The 25491-nt window shown below is 47.7% G+C and overlaps 1 protein-coding gene across 1 annotated transcript in view; it reads right to left on the bottom strand.

The window, feature by feature from the left end:
* Positions 1-25484, bottom strand: part of LOC119315801 — an 88967-nt gene extending 63483 nt beyond the window's left edge. Inside the window, exon 1 of the mRNA XM_037590279.1 lies at positions 25395-25484. Coding sequence (XP_037446176.1) covers positions 25395-25484 — 90 coding nt within the window. The remainder of the gene's footprint in view (positions 1-25394) is intronic.
* Positions 25485-25491: the final 7 nt, after the last annotated feature.

Genomic DNA, 25491 nt, shown 5'->3' on the forward strand with positions numbered 1-25491 from the left:
GGGGTTAAAATAATGATGACCCTTGGGCGCGCGACCCCCAAGGGAAAAGAAAAGGCTAGGTGGCGAAAGGTAAGACCAATGTTGGGCATTGCTGGAAAAGCTTTAATCAAGGCGAACTATCAAGGGGTTCCCATTATTACCCAACCGCGTAAGGAACGCAAAATTCGGGAACATAACACCGATATGATGGATACTAGGGCGGAAAGAGTGGAACAAAACACCATGCATAAGGCCGAGCCTTCCACCCTTTACCAAGTATATAGATGCATTAATTAAATAAGATATATAGTGATATCCCAACAAGTAAACATGTTCCAACAAGGAACGAAACTTCAATCTTCACCTGCAACTAACAACGCTATAAGAGGGGCCGAGCAAAGCGGTAACATAGCCAATCAACGGTTTGCTAGGACAAGGTGGGTTAGAGGCTTGGTTCAACAATATAGGAGGCATGATAAGCAAGTGGTAGGTATCGCAACATAGGCATAGCAAAAGAGCGAGCATCTAGCAAGCAAAGATAGAAGTGATTTCGAGGGTATGATCATCTTGCCCGAGATCCCGCAAGGAAGAAGAACGAGTCCATGAAGAAGTCAAACGGTCGTAGTCGAACGGTTCCTCACAACGCGACGTTATCGGAACCAACCCAAAGAAACAACACCAGAAAAGGAGCAAACAACATAGTAAACAACCAACACATGACCATGGCATGATGCACAACCAAGTATGATGCATGTCCGGTTTAATGAAGCATGGCATGGCAAAGTGCACAAGCAATCCTACAAATTAAGTGGAGCTCATTATGCAACGAGTTGCATATTGACGAAAAAAACACATGACTTATTTAGTTCTCTCTCGTTTATGTACCCAACAAGATTAAATGTTGTTAGCATGGCAAGAGGTGAAACATAACAAAACTATACCATCTAAACAATTTAAATGGGGCCGGATATAACAAACAACAAATCCGGTAAATCCCCATATTCATTTATCAATTTGGTGCAACAACAATTTTAAACATTTAAATGTTATTATCATGATGCGAATGACATGAGCAAGTTTTATGCAATTTTTATTAAGAGTTGACATGAGCATTATGAAGCATTTGGTCGTCATGGCGGAACAAAAAGGGTGCCATGCCAACTACCACGGAAATGGTGCCACGGCAACATTCCGGGTGATCCGACAACTCATTGAGATGTCGGTACAAGAGAAAATGTGGATGAACGGATCATGCGACGATGGTGGGGTGATCCCGGATACCGGGTTTCCCATGGGTCGACGGCATGGCAACCGAGGAGGAACATGCAATGACAACTCGAACACGGTTCGAACATGAGCATCCCAAACATCGCAAGCATTCGTTACACAGACGTCGTCCCGGGTTATACCTTCGAAGTGTGCAAACGGGACGGTTCTCGATCGGTGTCAAGTAGAGCAAGTAGACGTTCTCGAGACGTTCGTAGTGGAAGTAGTGGGGTACACGACGACAGTAGAGGTAATCGCGGCGGTAGTGGTACATGTTTGTTCCGGAGAGGTACTTGATGACTCCAACGTCTTCGGGGTGACGGTAGTGGTACACGCGACGTCGGGGTACTTGTCGGTCCGTTCTTGGCGGCGTAGATGCACATGTTGTCGGGGTACTTGTCACATCATCGGGTGTAGTTGTACATGAGGGTCTTGACGAATCCAAAGGGGTACTTGACGGGTCCGGCCTTGGCGATTCAGGTTTCGTAGTGTCCTGGTACTTGATGCAAAGAGGCAATGACTTGGCACGGTTCCGGTGGTCGAACAAGGCAGGGCAGCTCGGCCACGCGCGCTGCGGGCGGCAGAGGACAAGCAGAGGAGTAGCAGCGCGAGGGAAGGCAGCGACGCAGGCAAGGAGCAGCCCCAGCGGCGGAGCTCCATGGGAGGCATAGCCATGTGCGGCTGCTGGAGATCCTCAAGCAGAGAAGAAGCCGGCAGGCTGTGGTGCCCGGCGGCCCTGGCGACGCGGTAGGGCGGGCGAGCTCGACCCTCGCGCCCATGGCGTCAAGAAGGAAGACCATGAAGGAGGAGCATGGGTTGCGGGCTCCTGGCGGGCAGAGTTAACGCAGGGGAGGCGCTGGTCCTGGCGCGGCGGCGGGCTTGCCGGCATCGGGGATGATGCAGGAGAGGAGAGGCCGGCGGCTGTGATACAAGAAGCAACCGAGGCGCAGCTTCCGGCCATGGCGACGGAGTGGAACAGCGGTCCTTTGAGCTTGGCCGGCAGTGGCCATGGAGAACGGCGGTGCAGAGGCGGGGTAGAGGAAGGAGCGGGCGGCGACCTCTGCCACGGCGCGAAGGCGGAGATCGAAGCGCGTGACTCTCGCTCCTCTCTGGCACACGAGCAGGGGAAGGAGACGAGGGATGAGGGAGATCGAGCGGAAGGTAGGCAGCGAGCGAGAGAAAAGGATCGAGCACAGGGCTCACTGGCTCGATGCGATCGAGAGAAGGACGAGGGAGACTGGCGGCGGCAGGGAACGAGGGGATGCGGTCGGGAGAGGGTAGCGAGGGGAGATGTTGGGCCTAGGGTTAGGGACTGCAGCGGGGCGCTGCTGGGCCTTAGAGGCCGCTAGACCTAGGTGGGCCACGGGGATGGCGCCTGCCTGGCAGGTTGTAGCTGGGCTAGGAGGCCCAGCCGGGCTCTTCTCTCTCCCATCTCCTTCTCTTTACAAAAAAACAAAGAAAAAAAGAAGGGAAAAGAGAGAAGAGAAGGTTAGAGGAAGAATTTGGGCACGGGGGTAATTTTTATGGGCTCAAAAAAATGTGCACGGTCCGGGAAAATAGAAAAGGTCAAGTCTGAAAGATTAAATTCAAATTCCTTTGAATTTAATTCAAAAGGTTTGAACTGGGACAGGTTTATCAAAGTGCCCAAAAATGTTGAGAATTTAGGTGGAGCTCTGGGAAATGATGAAAGAATAAATGGCAAGGTTTGAGGTCAAGCTCGAAGAAGAATAGACATGGGAATTATTTTGCACGTGTGTTTATGGGTGATTCCAAAAATGGAATATTTAATATAGGTCCATAATATCGGGAGGATATGTTATAAAGAGAATCACCACGTGAATTCCCTCGGTTTAAATGGACCGAAGATCCATGCAATTTATTTAGTTGAGTTAAGAAAAGAAATAATATGATGGCATGATGACATGATGCAATGCACATGATGCAATGATGAATGCAACAAACCAACAACTCACACGACGAAAACCCGGAAACCCTGGAAGGCACCTGAAGCTCCGGCCTTGGGGCGTCACATGTCCTCAAAAAGCAGATTCTGAACCGAAACCCGAGGAAAGAGGGTGTTGGGTTCGTAAGGAAAATGAATGTTGATGGCTCTTACTGGAAACCTGAGCAGTACCCCAAAACCATGTGGGTTGCTGCAAAGGAACCTTCAGCAGATCCATGCAATCTATCTGGCTTCACTTGTGCTAACCCCATTATCATTGATGAATCCTTTGATGCAAACTATATACTGTTTAAGAATCAGCATGTTGAAGTGTTTGCCAGGTACATTGGTACTAACTGCAGGAATGGACCGCCTATGAAGAAGATCTGGGTTCCGAAAAGGTGTCTGGAGAATCTTCGTGTGAATGTCATCATGACACCTCACGTGAAGAAGAAAAACCTCAGACCAAAGGCTTCATACGGTCCAAAGGCTTCATACAGACCGAGGACTCACCTGAGTCGCACTAACGCAAATGTTTTGCAGGGAAACCATACTCACGCATATGAATATGAGAGCGGTTCATCAAACCGCCATGTTCATAAGACCAAGAACTATTCTACTTATTCTTATGAGTACTATTGTCCGTCTGCAAGACTGTTTGCTAGGGCTCCAAAGCCAAAATTCTCAGATGCTGCACTTAGACTTATTGCTTCTAAGCCACCCTTGAAGATGTGGGTGGCTAAGAAAGCTTAACTGTCTTTTGCAGGAAAAGGTCTCCAGCAGAAAACCAAAATCGTCTGACGCTATTGTTGGGGACCTTAAACATCTTGTAGGGCACAAGATCAAATGCCCGAATGGTCTTACTATGTACTTCGTTCCTGAATCACTTGCTACTCTCCCTATTAGTCCTAACCTGGATCTAAGTTTTCATAACCCACTGGTTCGTCAAATGTTTTTGCTTCACAATGCTCTTGGTGAAGCCTATCCCCCTAACTGCACTGTAGGGTACGACACCAACGTCTTCAGAATGGATTATTGATAGTGGGTGTACAAATCACATGACTGGCAAAAGAAGCCTTCTTATGGACTCAACCTTACGTCCATCCGACAAGAGCCACATCACATTTGCTGACACTGGTAAAAGTAAGGTATTGGGTCTAGGTAGAGTTGCAATCTCAAGGGATCAACACATGGATAAATTCATGCTTGTTGAATCCCTTGGCTTCAACTTAATGTCTGTCTCAATGCTTTGCGATTTGAACATGATCGTAATATTTGGAGAATATCTTTGCCTTGTACTAATGGAATCTGACAAGTCTCTAGTATTTGAAGGGTATCGAAAAGATGACTTGTACGTGGTAGATTTCTCAGCAGGACCACAACTTGCCGTATGTATTCTAGCAAAAGCTTCAGAATGCTGGCTCTGGCATCGGAGGATAGGGCATGCTGGCATGAGGAACCTCTACACCCTTGCGAAGAAGAAGCATGTCATAGGCATCGAGGGCGTCAAGTTCAAGAAAGATCACTTATGCGGTGCCTGTGAAGCAGGGAAGATGACGAGGGCCAAACATCCCTCGAAGACAATCATGACTACTACTCGACCCTTCGAACTGCTTCACATGGATATTTTAGGTCCCACTCATTACTCAACCCTTACTACTACTGCTTGCCTCTATGGCTTTGTTATTGTTGATGATTATTCTAGATATACTTGGGTGCACATAATCCTTTACAAGACTGAAGTGCAGGATGTCTTCAGATGCTTCGCCAATCGAGCTATGAACAATTATGACGCCAACATAGAGCACATCAGAAGTGACAATGGCACTGAATTCAAGAATACTGGCCTTGATACATATCTTGATACTTTGGGCATCACACATGAATTCTCAGCACCGTACACGCCACAGCAGAATGGCGTCGTCAAACGCAAGAATAGAACACTCATTGAGATGGCCAGAACGATGCTCGATGAATACAAGACCCCAAGAAAATTCTAGCCTGAAGCCATTGATACTGCATGCCATACAATCAATCGTGTTTATCTTCACAAGCTTCTGAACAAGACATCTTATGAGCTCCTTACTGGCAAGAAGCGAAATGTCAGTTACTTCAGAGTATTTGGCGCAAGGTGCTGGATCAAGGACCCACATCACATCTCAAAGTTTGCACCAAAAGCGCATGAGGGTTTTATGCTTGGATATGGAAAGGATTCACATTCCTACAGAGTCTTCATTCTATTTCATTACAAAGTGGTTGAAACAGTGGATGTGCGGTTCGATGAGACCAATGGTTCACAAAGAGAGCAACTGCCAAATGTGCTAGATGAAGTTCCATCCAGTGAATCAATCAAGCTAATGCGAACTGGAGAAATTATACCTTCTGAAGCTCATCCTGAAGAAGAACTTATCATCTCAGCACCTGATCATCTTGAAGACAATGCTCAGCCTGAAGACATTCCTTCCAACAACGACAATGATCAGCAAGAGCAAAGTCTTCGCCCTGTACATCCTCGCGTTGCCAATGAAGTGCAGATTGAAAGAATAATTGATAGCATCAATGCACCCGGTCCACTCACTCGTTCAAGGGCAACTCGGCTAGCAAATTTCTGTGGGCACTTCGCATTCGTCTCAATAACAGAACCCAAGAAAGTTGAAGAAGCCTTCATGGAACCTGAATGGATTCAAGCTATGCAAGAAGAGCTTGAACAGTTTGAGCTGAATAATGTATGGGAACTGGTTAAGCGTCCTGATCCACGGAAGCACAATATAATAGGCACCAAATGGATATACCACAACAAGCAAGATGAGCATGGTCAAGTTGTCAGAAACAAAGCTCGTCTCGTTGCTCAAGGATATACTCAAGTGGAAGGCATTGACTTTGATGAAACATTTGCTCCTGTGGCTAGACTTGAAGCCATACGCATACTGTTGGCCTATGCAAATCATCATAACATACTTCTATATCAAATGTATGTGAAGAGTGCTTTTCTCAATGGCAAGATTGAAGAAGAAGTGTATATTGCACAACCGCCTGGCTTTGAAGATCCAAAACATCCTGACATGGTATACAAGCTCAACAAGGCACTGTATGGCCTCAAACAAGCCCCTCGGGCCTGGTATGACACACTCAAATACTTCCTGAAGAGCAAAGGCTTCATACCTGGTTCCCTAGACCCCACTCTCTTCACGAAGACATATGATGGTGAATTGTTTGTGTGCCAAATATATGTGGATGACATTATCTTCGGCTGCACCAATCAGAAGTACAGTGAAGAGTTTGGATATATGATGCAAGAGCAATATCAGATGTCCTTGATGGGAGAGCTGAAGTTCTTCCTCGGTCTTCAAATACGACAACAACGCAACGGCATCTTCATATCTCAAGAGAAGTATCTCAAAGATTGCCTGAAGAAGTTTGGTATGCAAGACTGCAAAGGCTTCACAACACCAATGCCAGCCAAACATCATCTGGGTCCCGACGACAATGGTAAAGAGTTCAATCAAAAGGTATACCGCTCCATGATTGGTTCTTTACTTTATCTATGTGCATCTAGGCCAGATATTATGCTTAGTGTTTGCATGTGTGCTCGATTTCAAGCGGCACCAAAGGAGTCGCATCACTTAGCTGTGAAGCGAATTCTTCAATATTTGGCTCACACCCCAACTCTAGGATTATGGTATCCAAAGGGCTCAGAGTTTGATCTGGTTGGATTTTCGGATGCTGATTATGCTGGTGACAAAGTTGATCGCAAGTCTACATCAGGCACATGTCACTTTCTGGGACGATCACTTGTATGTTGGTCTTCAAAGAAGCAGAACTGTGTATCTCTCTCCATTGCTGAATCTGAATACATTGCTGCTGGATCTTGCTGCGCTCAGCTTCTGTGGATGAAGCAAACACTCAAGGACTATGGCATTCATCTGAAGCAAGTGCCACTTTACTGCGACAATGAAAGCGCCATCAAGATTGCCAACAACCCAGTTCAGCACTCGAAGACAAAGCACATTGAAATTCGTCATCACTTTCTCAGAGATCATGTTGTGAAGGAAGACATTGATATCATACACGTCAACACTGAAGAGCAACTGGCAGATATCTTCACCAAGCCCTTGGATGAGAAGAGATTTTGCAAGTTACAGTGTGAGCTAAATATCCTGGAATCCTCAAATGTCCTGTGATCAGGCACACATCCTAAACCCTTATGCATATTGATGACTTAGATGTGCAACACACGAAGTAAAGTATATATTCAATCAATGAAGACATACATTCTAAGTGTGAATACATTAATGTGGAATTTGACTTCGGAGCGCCACGATAATTGTGTGCCGTGTCTGGGTCTAATACTTCCTATACGGTGGGTAACGCCACCACCAAACGTTCTATTTTGAAGTGTTTCACTCATGGCGTTACCTTGCAATGTCTTCACATTTGGTTTGGCTTCGATCTCAACCTATCTTCATGATTATCTTCACTATGTTGATTATATAGATATATATATATCTACTAGTGTTCTGTCCTCTACAGCATTCACTTATAGCTATGTCTTCTTGTTGAATCTTTTGAACTAAGTGAATGTGATCGGACCCTGACCTCTCTATGCTTTCTATCTCAAATTCTATCTCTCCAAATCATATGCATTCTATTGAAACTGTCGAATGTCTTCTCTGCGTCCTTGTCAGCAGAAGATACAGAGACAACAAGTCTGTTTTCAATGCTCATTCCTCCACATGAAACCCGGAGAAGTAGGAACGACCACCCGACAATCCAGGTGTGCGTGGGACGTGGAACAAACCCCAAATTCCGCATAATGGCCACGTGTTCCTCAGATGCGAATCGCCAGGGGCACCTGTGTAATAGCGCAGTGCCGCCCATGTACGTATAAATACACACTTCACAACGGTCATTATCTCTTCTTCCACTCTCGCACGAACCCTAGCGCCACCGCTAGCCCTCGGCGACGCTAGCGACGAAGCGCTTCACTGCCGCAACCTCTCCGACACCGTCTTCACGCCGACCGCGGACATTGTCCTCTCTGCCGTCGCCGTAGGTGTCCTCCGTCGACATGTTAGGGCATGGAAGATCGAACTGCTCGGCCTCATCTTCCACTCCGTCTAGCAGTTCTTAGTGTGGTAAATAAAACTTCCTTTTTACAGCACCATTGATCCTATGGATTTGTCACTTTCTACCACAAGCAGTTTCTGTTCACACAAGTTAGATCTCTCTCATACTGCATCTCAAAACATGCCTAGTATATTCACTTATGCTTCACAAAGTAGTTAGATTCCTCACTTGTACTGATCTGTGGATTCGTACAAATCTGGAACCAACTCCTTATCTATGAGTGAATGTCTTTGCAAGATGAGGTCAATGTCTTCTAAACTGATTTATCTTCAAAATCTTCTGAGAATGCATATGACCTCTTCCCCTTTCCTCGCACCTTAATGTTGTCACAGGTACATGTCCGTGGGAGAATCCTTTGGTTCTCATAGTCTGCATTCATTTGCAGAATTCTTACAACATCACATAAATTCTCCCGAAGCCAGTTCATGTTGGTCCAGCAAGCGAAAACCTTTGAAGCCTTTGAACGTGTTGAAGCCTTTCAAGTTAAAGTTTATGGCTTCAGAGAAATCAGTAAGGAAGGGTGGTAGAAAGCGTCATGGAGAAACATCCAGAGATCTGCCAGATGACCTCTCAGAACTGTACAAGACAGATCCTGAAGAGGATTACAATCAGCGCAAGACCCGAATCCAATGGATTCGAAGATATTGGGCAGAACAATGGTTCAAATACCGATTTGTAACCCAGGAATATGCTGACAAAAAACGCCATCAAGACACCGTGGGGAGACATCCTATACAAGAATCTTCTGCCCAGGTCCAGAGATGAAGCCATTGAACAAGGCTTCTACCCCTGCATGGTCTGTGGGCCACAGCCAGCTGATGCACACCCATCGTCACTACTATGGTGTCGTGACGATAATCTGTTCAAGCGCAACTTCCAATTTGCCCAGAACTCAGCGAAGCAGAACAAGAAGACTTTGGGGTTAGACTTCAACCCTGGTCCCTCAGCACCAAGGGCAGATGGCACACGAGATGCAGAACCCAATGTCATCGGTCCCTTCTACAACCTTGAAGGCCTCATCACCCGTATCTTGGTTCAAGGGACTGCAGTGAATGAGTCGGCTGCTGCCGCTGAATCAGATGAAGTGCCTACAGCACTGAAGACAAAGAAGCTGAAGAAGCCTAAAGCTTCAAAGCCTGCCCCTTCACCAAAAATCTCACGGGCGAAGCCACTGGCAACTGCACCTCCTGAAGACAGTGTGCAGTCCGAAGACTTATCACGCATCTCCAAGCCCCAGAAGGTCAAAATGCCTCTGCCTCACACCGGCCAAGAGCTAACTGCTGCTGCCATTCTACGCAATGACGCCATCGATCTGTCAAGTGATGAAGATCTTGCAGATGACGCTCTTGAGCAACTCATCAAGAGCAAAGAAGAAGCAAAAATCTTCAATGATCTGCCTCTCTTTGATGTAACCATCATCCACAACTTCACTGACGATTGGTTTGACACGCCAAACATCAGCTTTGAAGATCTGCAGCTACCCATTGGCCTTAGTGTCGCCTTCCAAGGCGCCATTGCTTCAGAGCTAGCTGTCGCCCAGCGCATTGTTGAACCGAAGCAAAAGATTGACTATGAAAAGGCTCAGTTCAAGAAGCATATGGCCAAGCTCAGCATGCAAGAAGTAAAGAACTTCAAGATCATGATGCACGAGCTAAAGGAAGCCTTTCTGAAGAAACGTGCAGAAGCTCAGGGTTCGCGTGAGCGCATGAAGACCCTGGCTGACAGATGTGTGCAAGCCTATAATGAGGCTGAGAAGCGCAAGGCCCTTGGGCGTCCTAGCATCGACCCCAGGATGGCCGCAAAGAAGAAGAAGCCCGCTACGGCTGAACCCGACGTGCCAAGGCAGGAAGCAGTTCCTATTGTCTTCCCAACTAAAATGACTGGCTCGAAGCCAAAAGACCGGTCAACAGCTTCAGAGCTCAAGAAGACGAGGACTGCTGAGGCTGAAGCCAGGAAGAGGAAACATGCTGAAGCCTCTCCTACTGCCCCCTCCAAGAAGAAGAGGAAGACCAAGAAAGATCGGGCTGCTCCCATAGAGCCTTTGATAGTTGAACCCATTTCTATGGTCTATCCTGAAGCTGAACGTCAACTGACAATCCATGAGCCTGCTTCCACAGAGGCTCATGAAGCTGAAGACATTCCAGCAACTGATCCCATCGCTGCTGAAGACATTGATCAACATGACAATGTAGAAGATGGTGCAGTCCTTCCTCAGCTTGAAAATAGCGAACTCATCAGCATTGGTCGTCCACTGACGCCAATTGCACAGGATGCTTCATGGGCGGATCGCCCACAAGAGGAAGAAGACTATGAGGCCTAGCCCACTCCAACTCCACAGGCGTCGCCCGCATTGCGCAGGCTTCGCAAAGGTCCAAGGCCTCAAGTCTCTGCTGAAGACAATCCGGCTGCATCAGCCGCGGAAGAAGAAGTCCCACAAGTTCCCACTCCCCTGTCCCACCAAGAAGCAGTTCTCAACGAGAACGTGCTTGTGACCGACCCTCCAGCTCGTCAAGTGGAGGATGAAAATCCTGAGGCTGCCACAACCACCAATGAAGCTAATGTGGAGCCCTCCCCAACAAAAGCATCAGAAGATAGAGAAGCCACTGATCCCGCCACTTCTGTTCCTGAGTCTGCTGCCGGTCCCCAGTTTGACTATCATGTTGAGCACAGGCCTCAGGTACAGAAGCCAATCCCAAGATTGCCAAGGTTCCCAGGTCCTGCATCAGCACCTGGCTCCTTCAATATCAATGGCTTCAGGGCAGACAACACATTCTTCAATAGCTCCAGGAACCCCTACTCAAGGGAAAGGATATCATCTGATCGGTTTTGGAGCTATCCTCAGTGAAGCTATTACTCATGCATTCTTTACAACCAAGGTCGCATCTTCCCACACAAGCGCCTTGACATTGAAGCTATAGCTGGTCTGCCCTGTCTGGAAGAAGCTTTGGATTGCTTCAAGGAAGTTGGACTGCTGCCGTTCATTACTGACCAAGAGCATTGGAATGAAGAGCTGTTGCTCCAATTCTATGCCACACTTCACATCCGCGGGTACAGCAGAGATCCGAAGACTTGGGTCCTGGAGTGGATGACCGGAAACGTTCATCACGAAGCCAATGCATTTGACATCATTGAGCTCACTGGTTTGCCCACTCCTGGCGATCTCTACGAGCATGGCTGTCAGCTGCATAGTGAAGCTATTGAGAGCATCTTTCAGAGGCCTGAACATGATATGAGTCAGATGCTCAGCATGATGAAGCCATTGCCCCAGGATGCTGCTTATCCCACGGAGTTCTTTGTTGAAGACCTTGAGTATCTGCCAGGAACCATCTATCACATCATCAGGCGAACTCTCTGGCCCATCAAAGGGCATTCTCCAAATGCCAAGCTTGAGGGTGCAATGAAGACTTTGGTCTTCTATATACTTCATGGAAAATGCTTCAATGCACATGACTTCTTCATTCGCCAACTTGCTGCATCAGGCTTTGATCTGTTTGGCTTGAAGTTCTACGCCCCATGGGTAATGCGGCTAATCAAACTTCACTCCGATATCTCATATCAGCCATCTGCTCGCAATCATCGGATTTTTCTGCCTGATGTGGATATCTCTACTGAAGCCATCTATCCTGAGCCTGCCAACGAACCTCTAAGTCTTCAGAATGCAGAGCATCAGAGTTTCTCTTAGAACATTGAAGGAGTTGAAGCAGTCACTCGGGTGTATCTTTTGGCTGGCACTACACGTGCACCACACCCTACTTCCACTGAAGCCACTAATAGTACAACTGCTCCAAGACCCAAGAAGCGCACTCGTGTTCTCAACGACCGAGAGCTTCTTGTGGCTCTTCATCAGAAACATGATATGCATCATGATTGGCTGAAGCGTCAGATGAAAAGCCTCTTGGTGGATGTTAATCGCATTCGCAATCTTGCCACCAAGAATGCTTTTGTTGCCCATGAAACCTGTCGCCACACATGGAAAGGGCTAACGATGATGTGTTCTGAAGATGATCTTCAAGAGGATAGCTTCACTGAGCGATTCAAGTTTGACTCAACACCTCCTCGAAGGGCTGTGCTGCTAGGAACTCCATCCCTTGAAGACTCTGAGTTCTCATCCTCTGCTACAACAGTGACTGCCAGAGTTATCGAGGATGAAGACGATGCTACTTCACCGCCACCTCCTTCAGCACGTGTCAACTCTGCTCCAAGCTCTTCAGCACCGCCAAACACCACCAACGACCCTGCTACTTCACCTACTCCGCATGGGAACGAGTAGATACTCTATGTCTTCAAAACTTTTTGGTCCTTACTGACAAAAGGGGGAGAAGCATATGAGGTTGATAGTCTTCAAGCGGGTCCATATGGGCGGGTGCTTTATATTTTGCTTCGTGCTTACAACTCTCGTTTTGCTACATTTGGTTCTTTGAGTTGTAACACTTAAACTCGATGGTCGTCTGCTACTCATCTGCCACTTTGTTTTGCGATGATAAATTCCGCATGTGCGACGATAAATTCCGCACTTAGATCATTCTGCAGAAGTCCATTTTCCATTATGCATTGTCATTATCTTCATATACTTTCACATGCATAGTGGATTGTCATCATAAGTTGAAGTGGATCTCCACAAATACAACCTGTCATGTGCATTTGCATTCCAAAAGCAAATTACTTATATGCACATCTTCAGGGGGAGCCCTTGCAACTTATGAAGACAATTCCTTATCCTTTACAATTTCACAGATTATATTCCCCGTTGAAAACTTCAACTAGTTTGTCATCAATCACCAAAAAGGGGGAGATTGTAAGTGCATCTAGTGCCACCCCTAGTTGGTTTTGGAGTATTGACGACAAACCTAGTTGAGGGACTAATGTGTTTGTGAGAATTGCAGGATAACACAGGTAGAAGTCCCTCATTGATTCGGCTTTCCTACTAGAGATGACCCCTAAAAATGTATGAAGACATTGAAGTCAAAGGTGGTATATGAAGATATTCACATTGAAGACTATGACAAGGGAAGACACCACATGAAGCCTGTGGAGCTCGAAGACTTAGATCTTTCATAGTTATTTTTCTTTTGTGTTGAGTCATAGGAACCACCGTACTGTTAAGTGGGGTCCAAGAGAACCAGTCAGAATGACTGAAGTGATGCCTAACCAAAAATCTATGTCTTCAAGTGAAGACTATGAGAGCGAATCTTGTCTAGAGTCGGACAAGTCAGCTTTTCTTGTAGCCCAAGTAAAGTTGCCGTGTGAGTTTGAAATCTGACTGTTGGAACTCGTGTCAGTTCCTTAGTGACCCAGGGTCATTTCGGACAAATCAGGTCGGGTTGCCAAGTGGCTATAAATAGCCCACCCCTACAACCATAAACAGTTGGCTGCTCAGATTCAGAGTACAGCTTTTGTCGTTTGAGAGCAACCCACCTCGAAGCCTTTGAGAGAGAATCCCTTGCGAGGATAAAGCCCTAACCACCCAGAGCCAAAGAGAATTGGGCATCACTTCAGTCTTCTTGTCTGTGTGATCTGAAGACTTAGTACACTTGAGGACTGTGCATCCTCCAGCCGGTTAGGCGTCGCGTTTTGAGCATCCAAGAGACATTGTGGATTGCCGGTGAACAAAGTTTGTGAAGGTTTGGGAGTCTACCTTGAAGACTTACCAGAGTGATTGGGTGAGGTCTGTGTGACCTTAGCTCAAGGGGAATACGGTGAGGACTAGGTGTCCTGAGCTGCGTGTTCAGGACTGGGTGTCCGGGACTATGTGTCCTAAGGTTTAAATACCTAGCCGCCCCAACCAGATGTACAGTTGTCACAAAAACTGGAACTGGTCCAACAAATCATTGTCTTCAATGAGTCACTGGTTTCATCTTCCCTTCCCTTTACTTACTGTTACTCCTTGTGAAGTCATTGTACGTTTGCACTATATTTTGTCTTCACTGAGTGACTGCATGTTCTGTCTGGCTTCACAATATCTTCCTACCTGATCCTCACTACATTGCTGCTATTAGTCATTGCGCTTTCACTCTATTGAATACTTGACTATGGCTTGCCTAGTGTAGTCTACCTTCCGCTGCAGGGTATTAGGTTTATTTCTATCGTTTGTCTTCATAACTCCTACGTTTTGAAGACTTTCATAAAAATCGCCTATTCACCCCCCCTCTAGTCGATATAACGCACTTTCAGTACCCAACAAAATTAAATGTTGACTAACATGGCAAGAGTGAAGCAAAAGAAAACTACCTATCTAGGCAAGTTTAAATGAGGCCGGACCAACAAACAACAAATCCGGAAACTCCCCATGTGCATATATTAGGTTTGGTCCTGTTCTGCCCTAAAGCATATTTTAGAGTTGTTAAACATGCAAAGTAAGTACACCATGTTAAACTAGGCATTTTTCTACCCCATTTACATATAAAGTTTATTTAAATCCGAGCTACGGTTAATTAGTTATGAAATAAATCATTTTAACATGGCAATAGGCAAAATATGTGCAAACATCATTTTAAACATTTTTAAAATGCATGAAAGTGGCATATTATGAAACTAGATGAATTTCTAAGCATGTTTCATATATAACTTATTTACATGTGATGCATAGTTTGTGAGATATTGAATGCATGAAGTCTAGGGGGTTCTCTGCAAATCTGTAAAATGCTGGAAAATTAGAAAATCATCCATGGAAAACAACAATGGCTCGGGCCGAATCTGTCTAGCCCAAACAGTAAACAGAAGGCTGGAGGGGTCTGCTCACATCGCTCTAGGGAGCTGGGCATTGGCGCCTTGGTGCTGGGCCGGCCTTGCTGAAGGAAGCTCTGGGCCGGGGCGAGAGAAGAGGAGGCCCACGTGCGGTCAACGCACGGGACGAACGAGACGCTGCTGCTGTCGTTTCTGAAGGACAGGAACAACATCAGGGGATGCAGCGGCGGCTTGGAGCGGCGCAAGACCTAGACGATATGGCACGGCGGCGCTCGGGCGACTCCGGCAGGAGGGGGCTGGGAACAATGAACGGAACATGGTGGTGGCGCAGCTGCAAAGCCATGGCAGGGAAATAACTTCAGAGAAGTGGCAGAGAGGGAGGAAGGAGATACGAGAAGGAGAGGGACGGGCTGAGGGAGGCGGACCCGGATCCGGTCACAGGAGGTCGCCGGGGTCCCGTTCCCGGCCGGATCGAGAAGAGGCAAATCACCAAGGCGGCGATCTGCTGTGATGGATACAGAGAGAGATCAAGACGTGAGGAGGAGAAAGAAGAAATGAAGGACAAGAGAGGAAGACGGCAGGGGCGAGGCGACCTGATCCGCTACCGTGGTGGCCGGCGGCGATGTCCCCAGTGGTCGGCCGGCACGAGGGAGACGAGGTGAGCAGGAGGTGCTCGGGTGGAGGGGTCAAGCGACGGGAGGAGCAGGCGGCGACACGGTTCAGCATAGATGGGCTTCCAGGGCCCCGATCTGGGTTTCGCGAGCCCTGCGCGAGGTGGGAGACAAGGGCGCGTGGTTGGCGGCTCAGGTGGTGGCGTGGCTGGTGGTTGCGCGCCAAGTGGCGGCGGGGCAGTGGGGAAGAAGGGCTATGGGTAGATTTTAGACTAGGATTAGTCCGAAATGGACTAGTGGGGGTCTATATATAGCAGGTTTTGCTAGGGTTTGGGTCTAGGGGGTTTTCGGAGCCTCCGATCGCGATCCGATGGCTCCGGACGTGAGGAGGGGTAGGTTTGAGCTTGTGGGCTGTGCAGAAGGCCTCGGGCTGAGAGGAGAGAAGAGGGAGAGAGTCCCGGCGTCTGTCTCGGAGACCGAAACGTCCGACGATAGACCAGCTATACTGCCGCTATAGTTATCCGTTGGGGCATCAAACAATCTCCGAATGCGATGAAATTTGACAGGCGGTCTACTGACAACATAAAAACACCGCATGCCAACTTTCAACCCATTCCGAGAACATTTTCCGGCCACTTATAAAATAATATTTCGGACGTGCCGCAGGCGCGTGCAAGTGTGTCTGGGCTTAGAACGGACAACGGAAGGAACGGGGAGACCCGGATGAATGCAAGTTTCGAAAACATGATGATGCAATGCACATGATGACATGGCAAGATGCGACATGCAAGCTAATGACATGGCAACGACGGCGAATAACTGGGAGACACCTGGCGCAACGGTCTCGGGGCGTCACAAACATGGTACCCTCCGATTCCATGGAAGGATTTGTGTACACAGTCAGGCGGATTTAAGGAAGAAAATCCTGTCGGAAGCACACGAATCTTCGTATTCTATTCACCCTGGAGGTACTGAAATGTATGAAGACCTTCAACAAATATTCTGGTGGGATGGAATGAAGAAAGACATTGCCTATTTTGTGGCCTGTTGTGACATATGCAACAAGGTGAAGGCAGGACATCAGAAGCCAGCTAGACTTCTCCAACCATTGCCAGTTTCACAATGGAAATAGGATGATGTCTGCATGTATTTTGTCACAGGGCTACCTAAAACTCAACGAGGCAATGATGCAGTTTGGGTCATAGTGGACACCTTAACCAAGGTTGCTCACTTTATCCCTATCAGAACCACATATCGAGCCGATCAACTCGCACAACTATATGTGTCTAGAATAGTCAGTCTGCATGGAGTGCCTCGAACAATCACTTCTGACCGGGGGTCACTTTTTACCTCTGCTTTCTGGTCATGTCTCCACCAAGCTTTGGGGACAGCGCTAAAATATAGTACTGCTTATCATCCTCAGACCGATGGACAGACTGAGCGGGTAAACCAAATACTCGAAGATATGCTATGAGCCTGCGCTTTGGCCCAAGGGCCTAAATGGGAAGACTGCCTGCTGTATGCCGAGTTCTCATGCAACAACTTCCAAACCAGTCTAAAGATGTCACCGTATGAAGCTTTGTATGGCCATAAGTGCCACACTCCTTTAAATTGGTCTCAAACTGGAGATAGCCGTATCTTTGGAACGGATCTCATGATGGAAGCTGAGAAGCAAGTCAAGGAAATCCGAGACAAATTGCAATTGGCCAAATCTCGACAGAAGAGTTACTATGATGCAAAGCACCGACAGATCAGTGTTGAACCCGGAGAACACTTATACCTCCGAGTCACTCCTATAAAGGAGTCAAGAGATTCCAGACTCATGGAAAGTTGGCACCCAGATTTATTGGTCCATTCCCAGTTATGTCCAGAGTGGGTACTGTTGCATATCAGTTGGAACTAACCCCAGAATTGTCGGAAGTGCACAATGTGTTTCATGTTTCACAGTTGAGGCGATGCATATCGCCGCCTGAGAAAAAGAATGCTATGACAGAAATAGACTTAGCAAAGGATTTAACATATGAAGAGAGACCAGTCAGAATTTTGGATCAGATGGAAAGGGTCACTCATAGTAAAGCAAGGAAGTTTTACAAAGTTCAGTGGGAGCATCACACAGAGGCAGAATCGACTTGGGAGCGAGAAGAATTTCTAAAGACACATTATCCAGAATGGTTTTCCCAAGAAACCGAATCTTAAGGACGAGATTTATCCTAAGTGGGGGAGGTTTGTGACAGCCTGGTTTTTGCCCTCTTCTCTTTGCCTGATTTTCAGTTGGTTTGGATTTGAATTTGAAATTTTTGAATCACTTCAGATGGACATAAACACTTGGGTACCCCCTTGACTTTCATCCAAGTGACTTATTTCTCTCCCTAAGCCATCATTTCTTCTCTGATCCATCTCAAAATAATATTATGAATATTTTTCTAATGAAAAATTTTCATTTTCCCTCTAAAACCCTAACTAGCCCCTTGTGTTCCAAAGCAACCCCAATTTTTCTTGCCCACAAAAATTTGAGAAAATTCCCAAATATTCTTTGAACCCTAGGGCACCTTCCTGAGCAAAAATATTTCATCACTTTTTGGAATATTTTTTCTACAGAAAATATTTTCTGTTCTGGACAGAAATGGTAGTTTCTACAACAACTACCATTATACCTGCTCATTTGTGGCTGAATTTTCTTGTGCATCATCACCTTAATAGATGATTACTAACCTCCAAATCCCAGATCCCAACTCTAAGTATTTTGACCACAGTAAGCTCTCAAAGTTACTGTGCAGAAACTTACTAGGAAGTTGAAATCCTTGTTACTGCGCCTAAGCTCAAACCAAAGTGTGGTAACCTCTCAATCTACCATGGACTACATGCCAGACATGAAGTTTAGGCTTAGCTCGGCCTGAGGTCAGAGTTCACGCGGTGACCGCGTTCGTCCAGACGTGCTAGCATACGGTCGACGCGCTCTGCGTCACGGCCGTGTCTCTGTTGCTCGCGTGACCGCTTCCCCGCCTGCCAAACCTTGCCAAACTTCGCCCCGATCATCAGACCCTCATAACTCTCTCCTGGTGCTCGCCGATGCCGGAGCTCGCCGCAGCAAGCACGGGCGCGGTCCGGCCAACCCAACAGTGCATTGCGCACTGTGTTCGTCGCCACCCCCTCGCTCCTGTGCTTGTCTCCGCTCGCCCATAGTGCCTGCGTGAGCCGCGTCGCCTTCCCCCTCGCTCACTGACGCTGTTCGTCACGGGGCGCCATGTCCAGGTGTCCCTCGGCGGAGCCCGAGCCCCTCTCATCGCTCAGCTATAAATAGAGCTCTCCCAAGCCTCCTCGAGCATCATCCGCTCCTCACACACACTCCACAAACTCGTAGAAAGCCGTAGCCCGACCGGGCAGGCCACGGGCCGCTGTCCCCGAGCTTGAGCTCGCCGGCGATCCCCTCAAGTCGTCTCCGCAGCTCCAGCCCTTCCCAGGCTCGGGCCACCCTTCCAGGGCCTCCACCGTGCCTCGGTGGTGCCGTTGCGCCTGGTTGGAGCCCATGGTGCTGCCTCTAGTCGCCGTCGTCTCCAACTCCAGCGACCTCTGCTTTCTGTCGCCACTTGAGAGGCCGTTTCCGACGCTGTCCGACCACCCCTAGCTAACCTATGTGTACGGGCAGGTGCACCTTCGTCTCCTCTTTTGATCCCTCCCTCCAGTTTTGGCCAAGGAGCCCTCCTCACTGGCGTGTGCTCCAGCGGAGCCTCGTCGCCCTCTGTTTTCCGTCTCCCCTCCCTCTCGTGGCCCGCTAGTCAGCCACTCTGTACGCGCCCGAAGCGGTACGAGTGCTGGCGCCCGTGAGGATTACGCCTTCGACGTCACCCCCCAGTTCTATTTATTTAAATTCAAAATTCAATATTATCCAGAGAGCTTCAAACAGCCAAAACTTTTTAACCATAAGTCCAAATGAATTGATTCTTTTTGCATTGTGTTCTTTATGAAGAAATCTAGCGGCTCACCAAAAATGAGACTTTTCTATGCTGTCTAGATTTTCTGGTGAATTTCAGAAGGGTTCTTGATGTTTTATTTTTGTGTTTATAATTGTTTTCAGAAAGTGAATCTTGTCTTGAGGATCACCAGGAGGATTGTGAACCTCATCTGCACTAAGGCAAGCCACAACAACATTTTTTTGGTGCCAGTACAATACTTTTGATTTTTCAACTTGAATTAATGGTTTAATCCATGCATTTAAATTACTAGAATAATATTTATGTTCAGTTGGTTGCTTGTTTGAGTTGATATGCTTAGTTTACAGAAGTTTGAAGCTAATTTGGTTGGTTAAGTAACTAGAAGTTATATTTGTTAGGAAGAAGTAATATGGTTATGGATATAAGTAATTATTTTTGGGTTATTTTCTTAAATGAGATAAATGATAAATTTGCTAAGTAAAGATTCTGTCTAAAGTGAAGATGAATCATAACCAGAGGGGTGTTATGAGCTGTTGATGTCTATGCTTAGTGTGGATATGGTTGACCCAATTATTTCCGTTGATATATGATGCATATGTTTGTGATGCATTTTCATGGCATATCATGACACCGGTTATTTTCACCTTAAGTTGAACCTGATAATAACTCAACTTGAACATATCGTTGATCGGGTCATGGTGCCACTGAATCGAGTTTTCCCAGTGCAACCACATTTGCCTTTATGGGAAGGCCTTTATTCGGTCCGTTGTCATGCCTCTGGTCGGTGCCTCCAATGAGGGAAGGTTATGGGCGTGCGGTACCCTGGCCCGGTAAGAAGACATAACCTTGTGTGCCCGTTGTTGTTGTTATAGTACCTTGTCCCCGTTTAGTACCCTTTATGTTTTGCCACGATGGTGGCCGTTGGTGTCTTTGGTAGACATGGGGCCACCCAGGACTAGCCCAGTGGGGAGTGAGTCGGAGTGGCCAGGAGAGTGTCATGGCAATGGAGGAGTTTCGTCGGAATGCCGTTGGTCCACCCGAATGGGAGTGCGAGGCCATGTGTTCCGTGGTGTGGGTACAGTGCGCTATCTTTGCAGAGTGTATTAAATCTATCGATAGTCGAGTCCACGGTTATGGACACGCTCGAAAGTAGGTTACAACATGGCTCAACGTTTAAATTTATTTTGCACACTAAGATATGAACTTTACACCGTTGAGAAGATGATGTTTGGGAAAACATTGTGTTGATGGAGACCAAGTTGTTGGTCCGTTTGTGATCTCGGTAAGGTCACCGTTTGGTTACGAGGTAACCCGATCAAAGACCACGAGGTTGGTCCGTTTGTGATCCGAGAGCGATCACCGTTTGGTAAGCAAGTCTGAGGGACTTATATCACAAGATCATGATCACTGCATGTATGGTATGATGTTGCATTAGTAAAGCAATTGGTTAAATATCATGATATTGCTTGTCATTCTGTTTATGTTTGTTGTGAGCTTGCAAGTAGATTCAATGTACTGACCTGGCGTGTCATGCTAGCTTTCAGGAAAGTCTCATTGGAAAGCAGTGTTGTCCGGGTCTAGATCGTGTCCACATGGGTGTCCCTGTGCTATGGAGTTCCGCTATGATGTTGTTCCGCTTCCGCGTATTTGTTATGATCAAGGCCCCCTTTATGTTCACTAAATAATGTACATATTGTTCAGCCGCACCGTGTGTGCCGCTTGGCCTCGCCACCTATTGTAATATGAACTATGATTCGCTAGCATCAATAAAGCGGTTGTTTTCTGTACCAAGATGTTGTGTGTTGCCAGAAGACATGGTCTCTGGGCTGGCAATGCATGGTAAACCTGTTGCTCTGAGCCGGGGTGCCACACGAACAAGATGTGAACTTATCTGTTTGGCTTGCCGGGGATCACCGTGTCGTGCAGTCTTCTCGTCCTTTGTCGAAGCCAAGTTCACGACAAGAACCTACAACTCCATGTAGATGAGAATGAATGCAGGATGCAATCCTATCTATATGCATATGCAAATGCTCATGAAATGCTTATGCAATGATCTGGGTGTGCTTGTGCATGCATGCAATCTTAGTTACCCCCCCTACATTGCTTCTTTATTTTCTCTTGCACGGGGTCATCGCCCCGACTTGTACAAGGGGTTACATGCAACTTCGGCAATGCCATGTACAATGGGTGGCTGCCGGGCAGGCCCGGCAGCCTCTGCGCCTTATGGGTAGAACTTACGAAGATGCTCAATGTTCCATGAGTTTTGCAACAGTTTGCCATCTCCGGTCTCCAGACAGACTGCACCGGGACTGGAGACTCGTACTATCCGGTAAGGTCCTTCCCACTTTGGTGATAACTTGTGTGTACCCTTGGCGGACTGAACGCGCCTAAGGACAAGGTCACCTTCCTCAAGACACCGTGCACAAACCCTGTGGTTGTGATAGCGACGCGGGGCTTGCTAATAGCGTGCAGCACACGTAGCGACCCAGAGATGGTTCTCCTCAAGTAGCACAACGTCGTCAAGCCGGTGCTGATCTTGTGCTACTTCATCATAGGAAATCACCCGAGGAGACCCGTAAATGAGTTTCATGGGGATAACTGCTTCTGCTCCGTAGACCAGGGAGAAGGGAGTCTGCCCGGTAGCTCGATTAGGTGTCGTTCTAAGGGACTACAGAACTACCGACAGCTCCTCGATACACCGCCTTTCATGCTTCTGCAGCGTATTGAAAGTCCTTGTCTTGAGTCCACAAAGCACTTCAGTGTTTGCCCTCTCTACTTGTCCATTGCTCCGGGGGTGTGCCACAGAGGCAAATGAGATCTTGCATCCGAGGGTTTGAACATATTGCATGAAGGCATGGCTCATGAATTGGGTACCGTTGATAGTGATGATCCTTGCCGGAACTCCGAAACGACACACCAATTCTTTCAAGAACTTGATAGCTGAATGAGCAGTCACCTTCCTCACGACAGTCACTTCCGGCCACTTTGTAAACTTGTCGATGGCAATGAACAACAATTCAAAGCCCCCGATTGCTCGGGGGAAGGGGCCGAGGATATCGAGCCCCAGACCGAAAATGGCCATGACAGAGGGATTGTCTGAAGAGCTTGGGCAGGCAGGTGTGTTTTCTTGGAATGGAACTGACATGCTTCACATGTTGTGACGAGCTCAACTGCGTCTTGGAGGGTTGTGGGCCAATAGAATCCTTGCTGAAATGCTTTCCCAACTAATGCCCTATATCCAATGTGTGAGCCGCACATTCCTCTGTGAATCTCAGCCAACAGTTCCTTTCGATCCTCCCGCCAGACACACTTCAATTTCACACCGTTGGGCCTCCTTCTGTACAGAGTGTCATCAACAAACTGATACATACTGGCCCTCCGGGCTACTTTCTCAGCTTCATCTGGGTCGCCGGGGAGTTCTCCGGTTTGGAGGAAGCGGACGATCTGCTTTGCCCAAGTTGGAGTCTGAGGCTCGGCAACTAGGACTACCGGCACCTCCTCGGCTGTGGGAGCACCAGCCTTGTTCACAGGGTCCATAGGCCCGTCTGGAGGGGGTGGTTTGGCAGGCCCTGAGGAGTTGTTTTCGACAGGATCTCTACTGGGAGCGGATGGCTCGATCGGGAGAGGCTTACCGTAGTCCAACTTTCTCCTTTTCTGGGCCATTGTGGTTCGTGATACGGAGGGTTTAGAGAGGTGGAGAACAAAAGTTCCTAGTTCCACGGGAAGCTTCTGCGCAGCACATTTTGACAGGTGATCAACTATGCTATTTTCCGCACGGGGTACGTGCTCTGTTTGCAACCCGTCAAAACGCTCCTCCAATCTCCTTACTTCCTCAACGTATGCTTGCACCAATGGGCTTTGGTAATACTTATTGACTTGTCTCACCACCAACTGTGAATCTCCTTGAATGATCAGCTTCTTGATTCCCAATTCTGCTACAATCCTGAGCCTGGCAAGGAGCCCTTCATACTCAGCTGTATTGTTGGTGGCTTCTTCCTGGGCAAAGTGCATTTGGATGACGTACTTCAAGTGCTCCCCGGAGGGGGCAACAAGTAGCACGCCAGCTCCTGCACCTTGTAGGGAAAAAGCACCATCAAAATACATAATCCATTCTTGGGGTGATTCCTTGCCGGGGAGAGTTGTTTCCGTTGTTTCCTCATTAGGGGTTGGCGTCCATTCTGCAATAAACTCTGCCAGTGCCCTTCTTTGAATGGTTGAAGTGCTCTCAAACTTCAAACCAAAGCTGGATAACTCCAAAGCCCACTCCACTATTCTGCCAGTAGCCTCAGGGTTTCAGACTATCCTCTGTAACAGAAAACGAGTAACAACTGTGATCTCATGCACTTGGAAGTAGTGGCGCAGTTTCCTTGAGGCCATGATGAGGCCAAAGATCAAATTTTGCACACCAGAGTACCTCGATCTAGCCCATTGCAACAAGGAGCTGACGAAGTACACTGGGCACTACACCACTTTCTTCCTTGCCGCATCCTTGGGGTTGCACTCGTTGTCGTGCTTACTGCTGTCCTGATCCTTTTCTGACTCTGCTGCAGTCTGGCCACTCTCTGCTTCATCCACTTCTCGCTATGCTACCAAGGCTGCACTGACCACTTGGTTGGTTGCTGCCAAGTAAAGCAGTAACATCTCTTGAGGTTTGGGTGCAACCAAGGTAGGCATAGATGACAGGTAAGTCTTCAACTCTTGCAAGGCTGTATCTACTTCCGGGGTCCACTTCATAGGCCCTGCCTTCTTCAAAATTTTGAAGAACAGAAAGGCACGCTTGACAGACTTGGAAATGAATCTACTTAGCGCGGCAACGCATCCCGTCAAGCGCCTCACATCCTTAACTATCCTTGGCGCTTGGATCTGCTCAGTGACCTTGATCTTGTCAGGGTTGGCTTTAATCCCCCGATGGGGCACGAAGAATCCAAGTAGCTTGCCGGAGGGAACACCAAACACACACTTCTCCTAGTTAAGCTTCAAGTTAATCTTGCGCAAATTAGCAAATGTCTCCTCCAAATCCTGGATAAGGGTGGCCTTATCCTTGGTCTTGACCACAATGTCATCCATATAGGCTTCTATGTTTTTTGTGTAGCTATGGCTCAAAACCAATCTAGACTGCTCTTGCAAAAGTAGACCCGACACTCTTCAATCCGAAAGGCATGCGGACAAAACAGTATGTACCACATGGAGTGATGAATGATGTTTTCTCCTCATCTTCTTTGGACATGAAGATCTGGTGATATCCGGAGTATGCATCCAAAAAGGAGAGCAGATCGCATCCTGAAGTTGAATCCACAATATGAACGATGCGCGGCAAGGGGAATGGGTCCTGAAATCAATGCAAAGCCTCCATTTCCCATTCGCCTTCCTAACTACCACTGGGTTTGCTAACCATGTAGGGTGCAGTACTCCTCTGACCAATCCACCTGCCTCTAACTTCTTGATTTCCTCGGCAATGAATTGCTGCCGCTCCAAGGCTTGCTTCCTAACTTTCTGCTTGACGAGTCGGGCATGTGGGCAGACAACAAGGTGGTGCTCGATTACCTCCCTAGGAACACCGGGGATATCATATGGTTGCCAGGCAAACACATCGATATTCGCCCGTAGGAAGGCAATGAGCGTGCTTTCCTATTTGTCGTTAAGGGTGGCGCTGATGGTGAAAGTACCATTAACACCAGCCAGCCCTGCTGGGACCTTATTCACTTGGGGTGCTGCAACCTTGGATCTCTTGCTGTTGGAACACTCCGGCACGTCGTCAACGGGTGCCGTGCACTCGGAGGGGGCACGCTTCCCGGACTCCTTGCCGGAGGTCCTACAATCCCTCTTCTTTCATTTGCTTTCCTTGGCACGTACCGTTGCTGCCATAGCCTCTGCTGCGACGGCATCCCGATACATCCTCTCCACACAGATGATTGCATCCTTCTCATCTGATGGGATGGTCATGACTCCC

The sequence above is a fragment of the Triticum dicoccoides genome, chromosome 6A (assembly GCF_002162155.2).
Source record: "Triticum dicoccoides isolate Atlit2015 ecotype Zavitan chromosome 6A, WEW_v2.0, whole genome shotgun sequence".
Classification (NCBI taxonomy): domain Eukaryota; kingdom Viridiplantae; phylum Streptophyta; class Magnoliopsida; order Poales; family Poaceae; genus Triticum; species Triticum dicoccoides.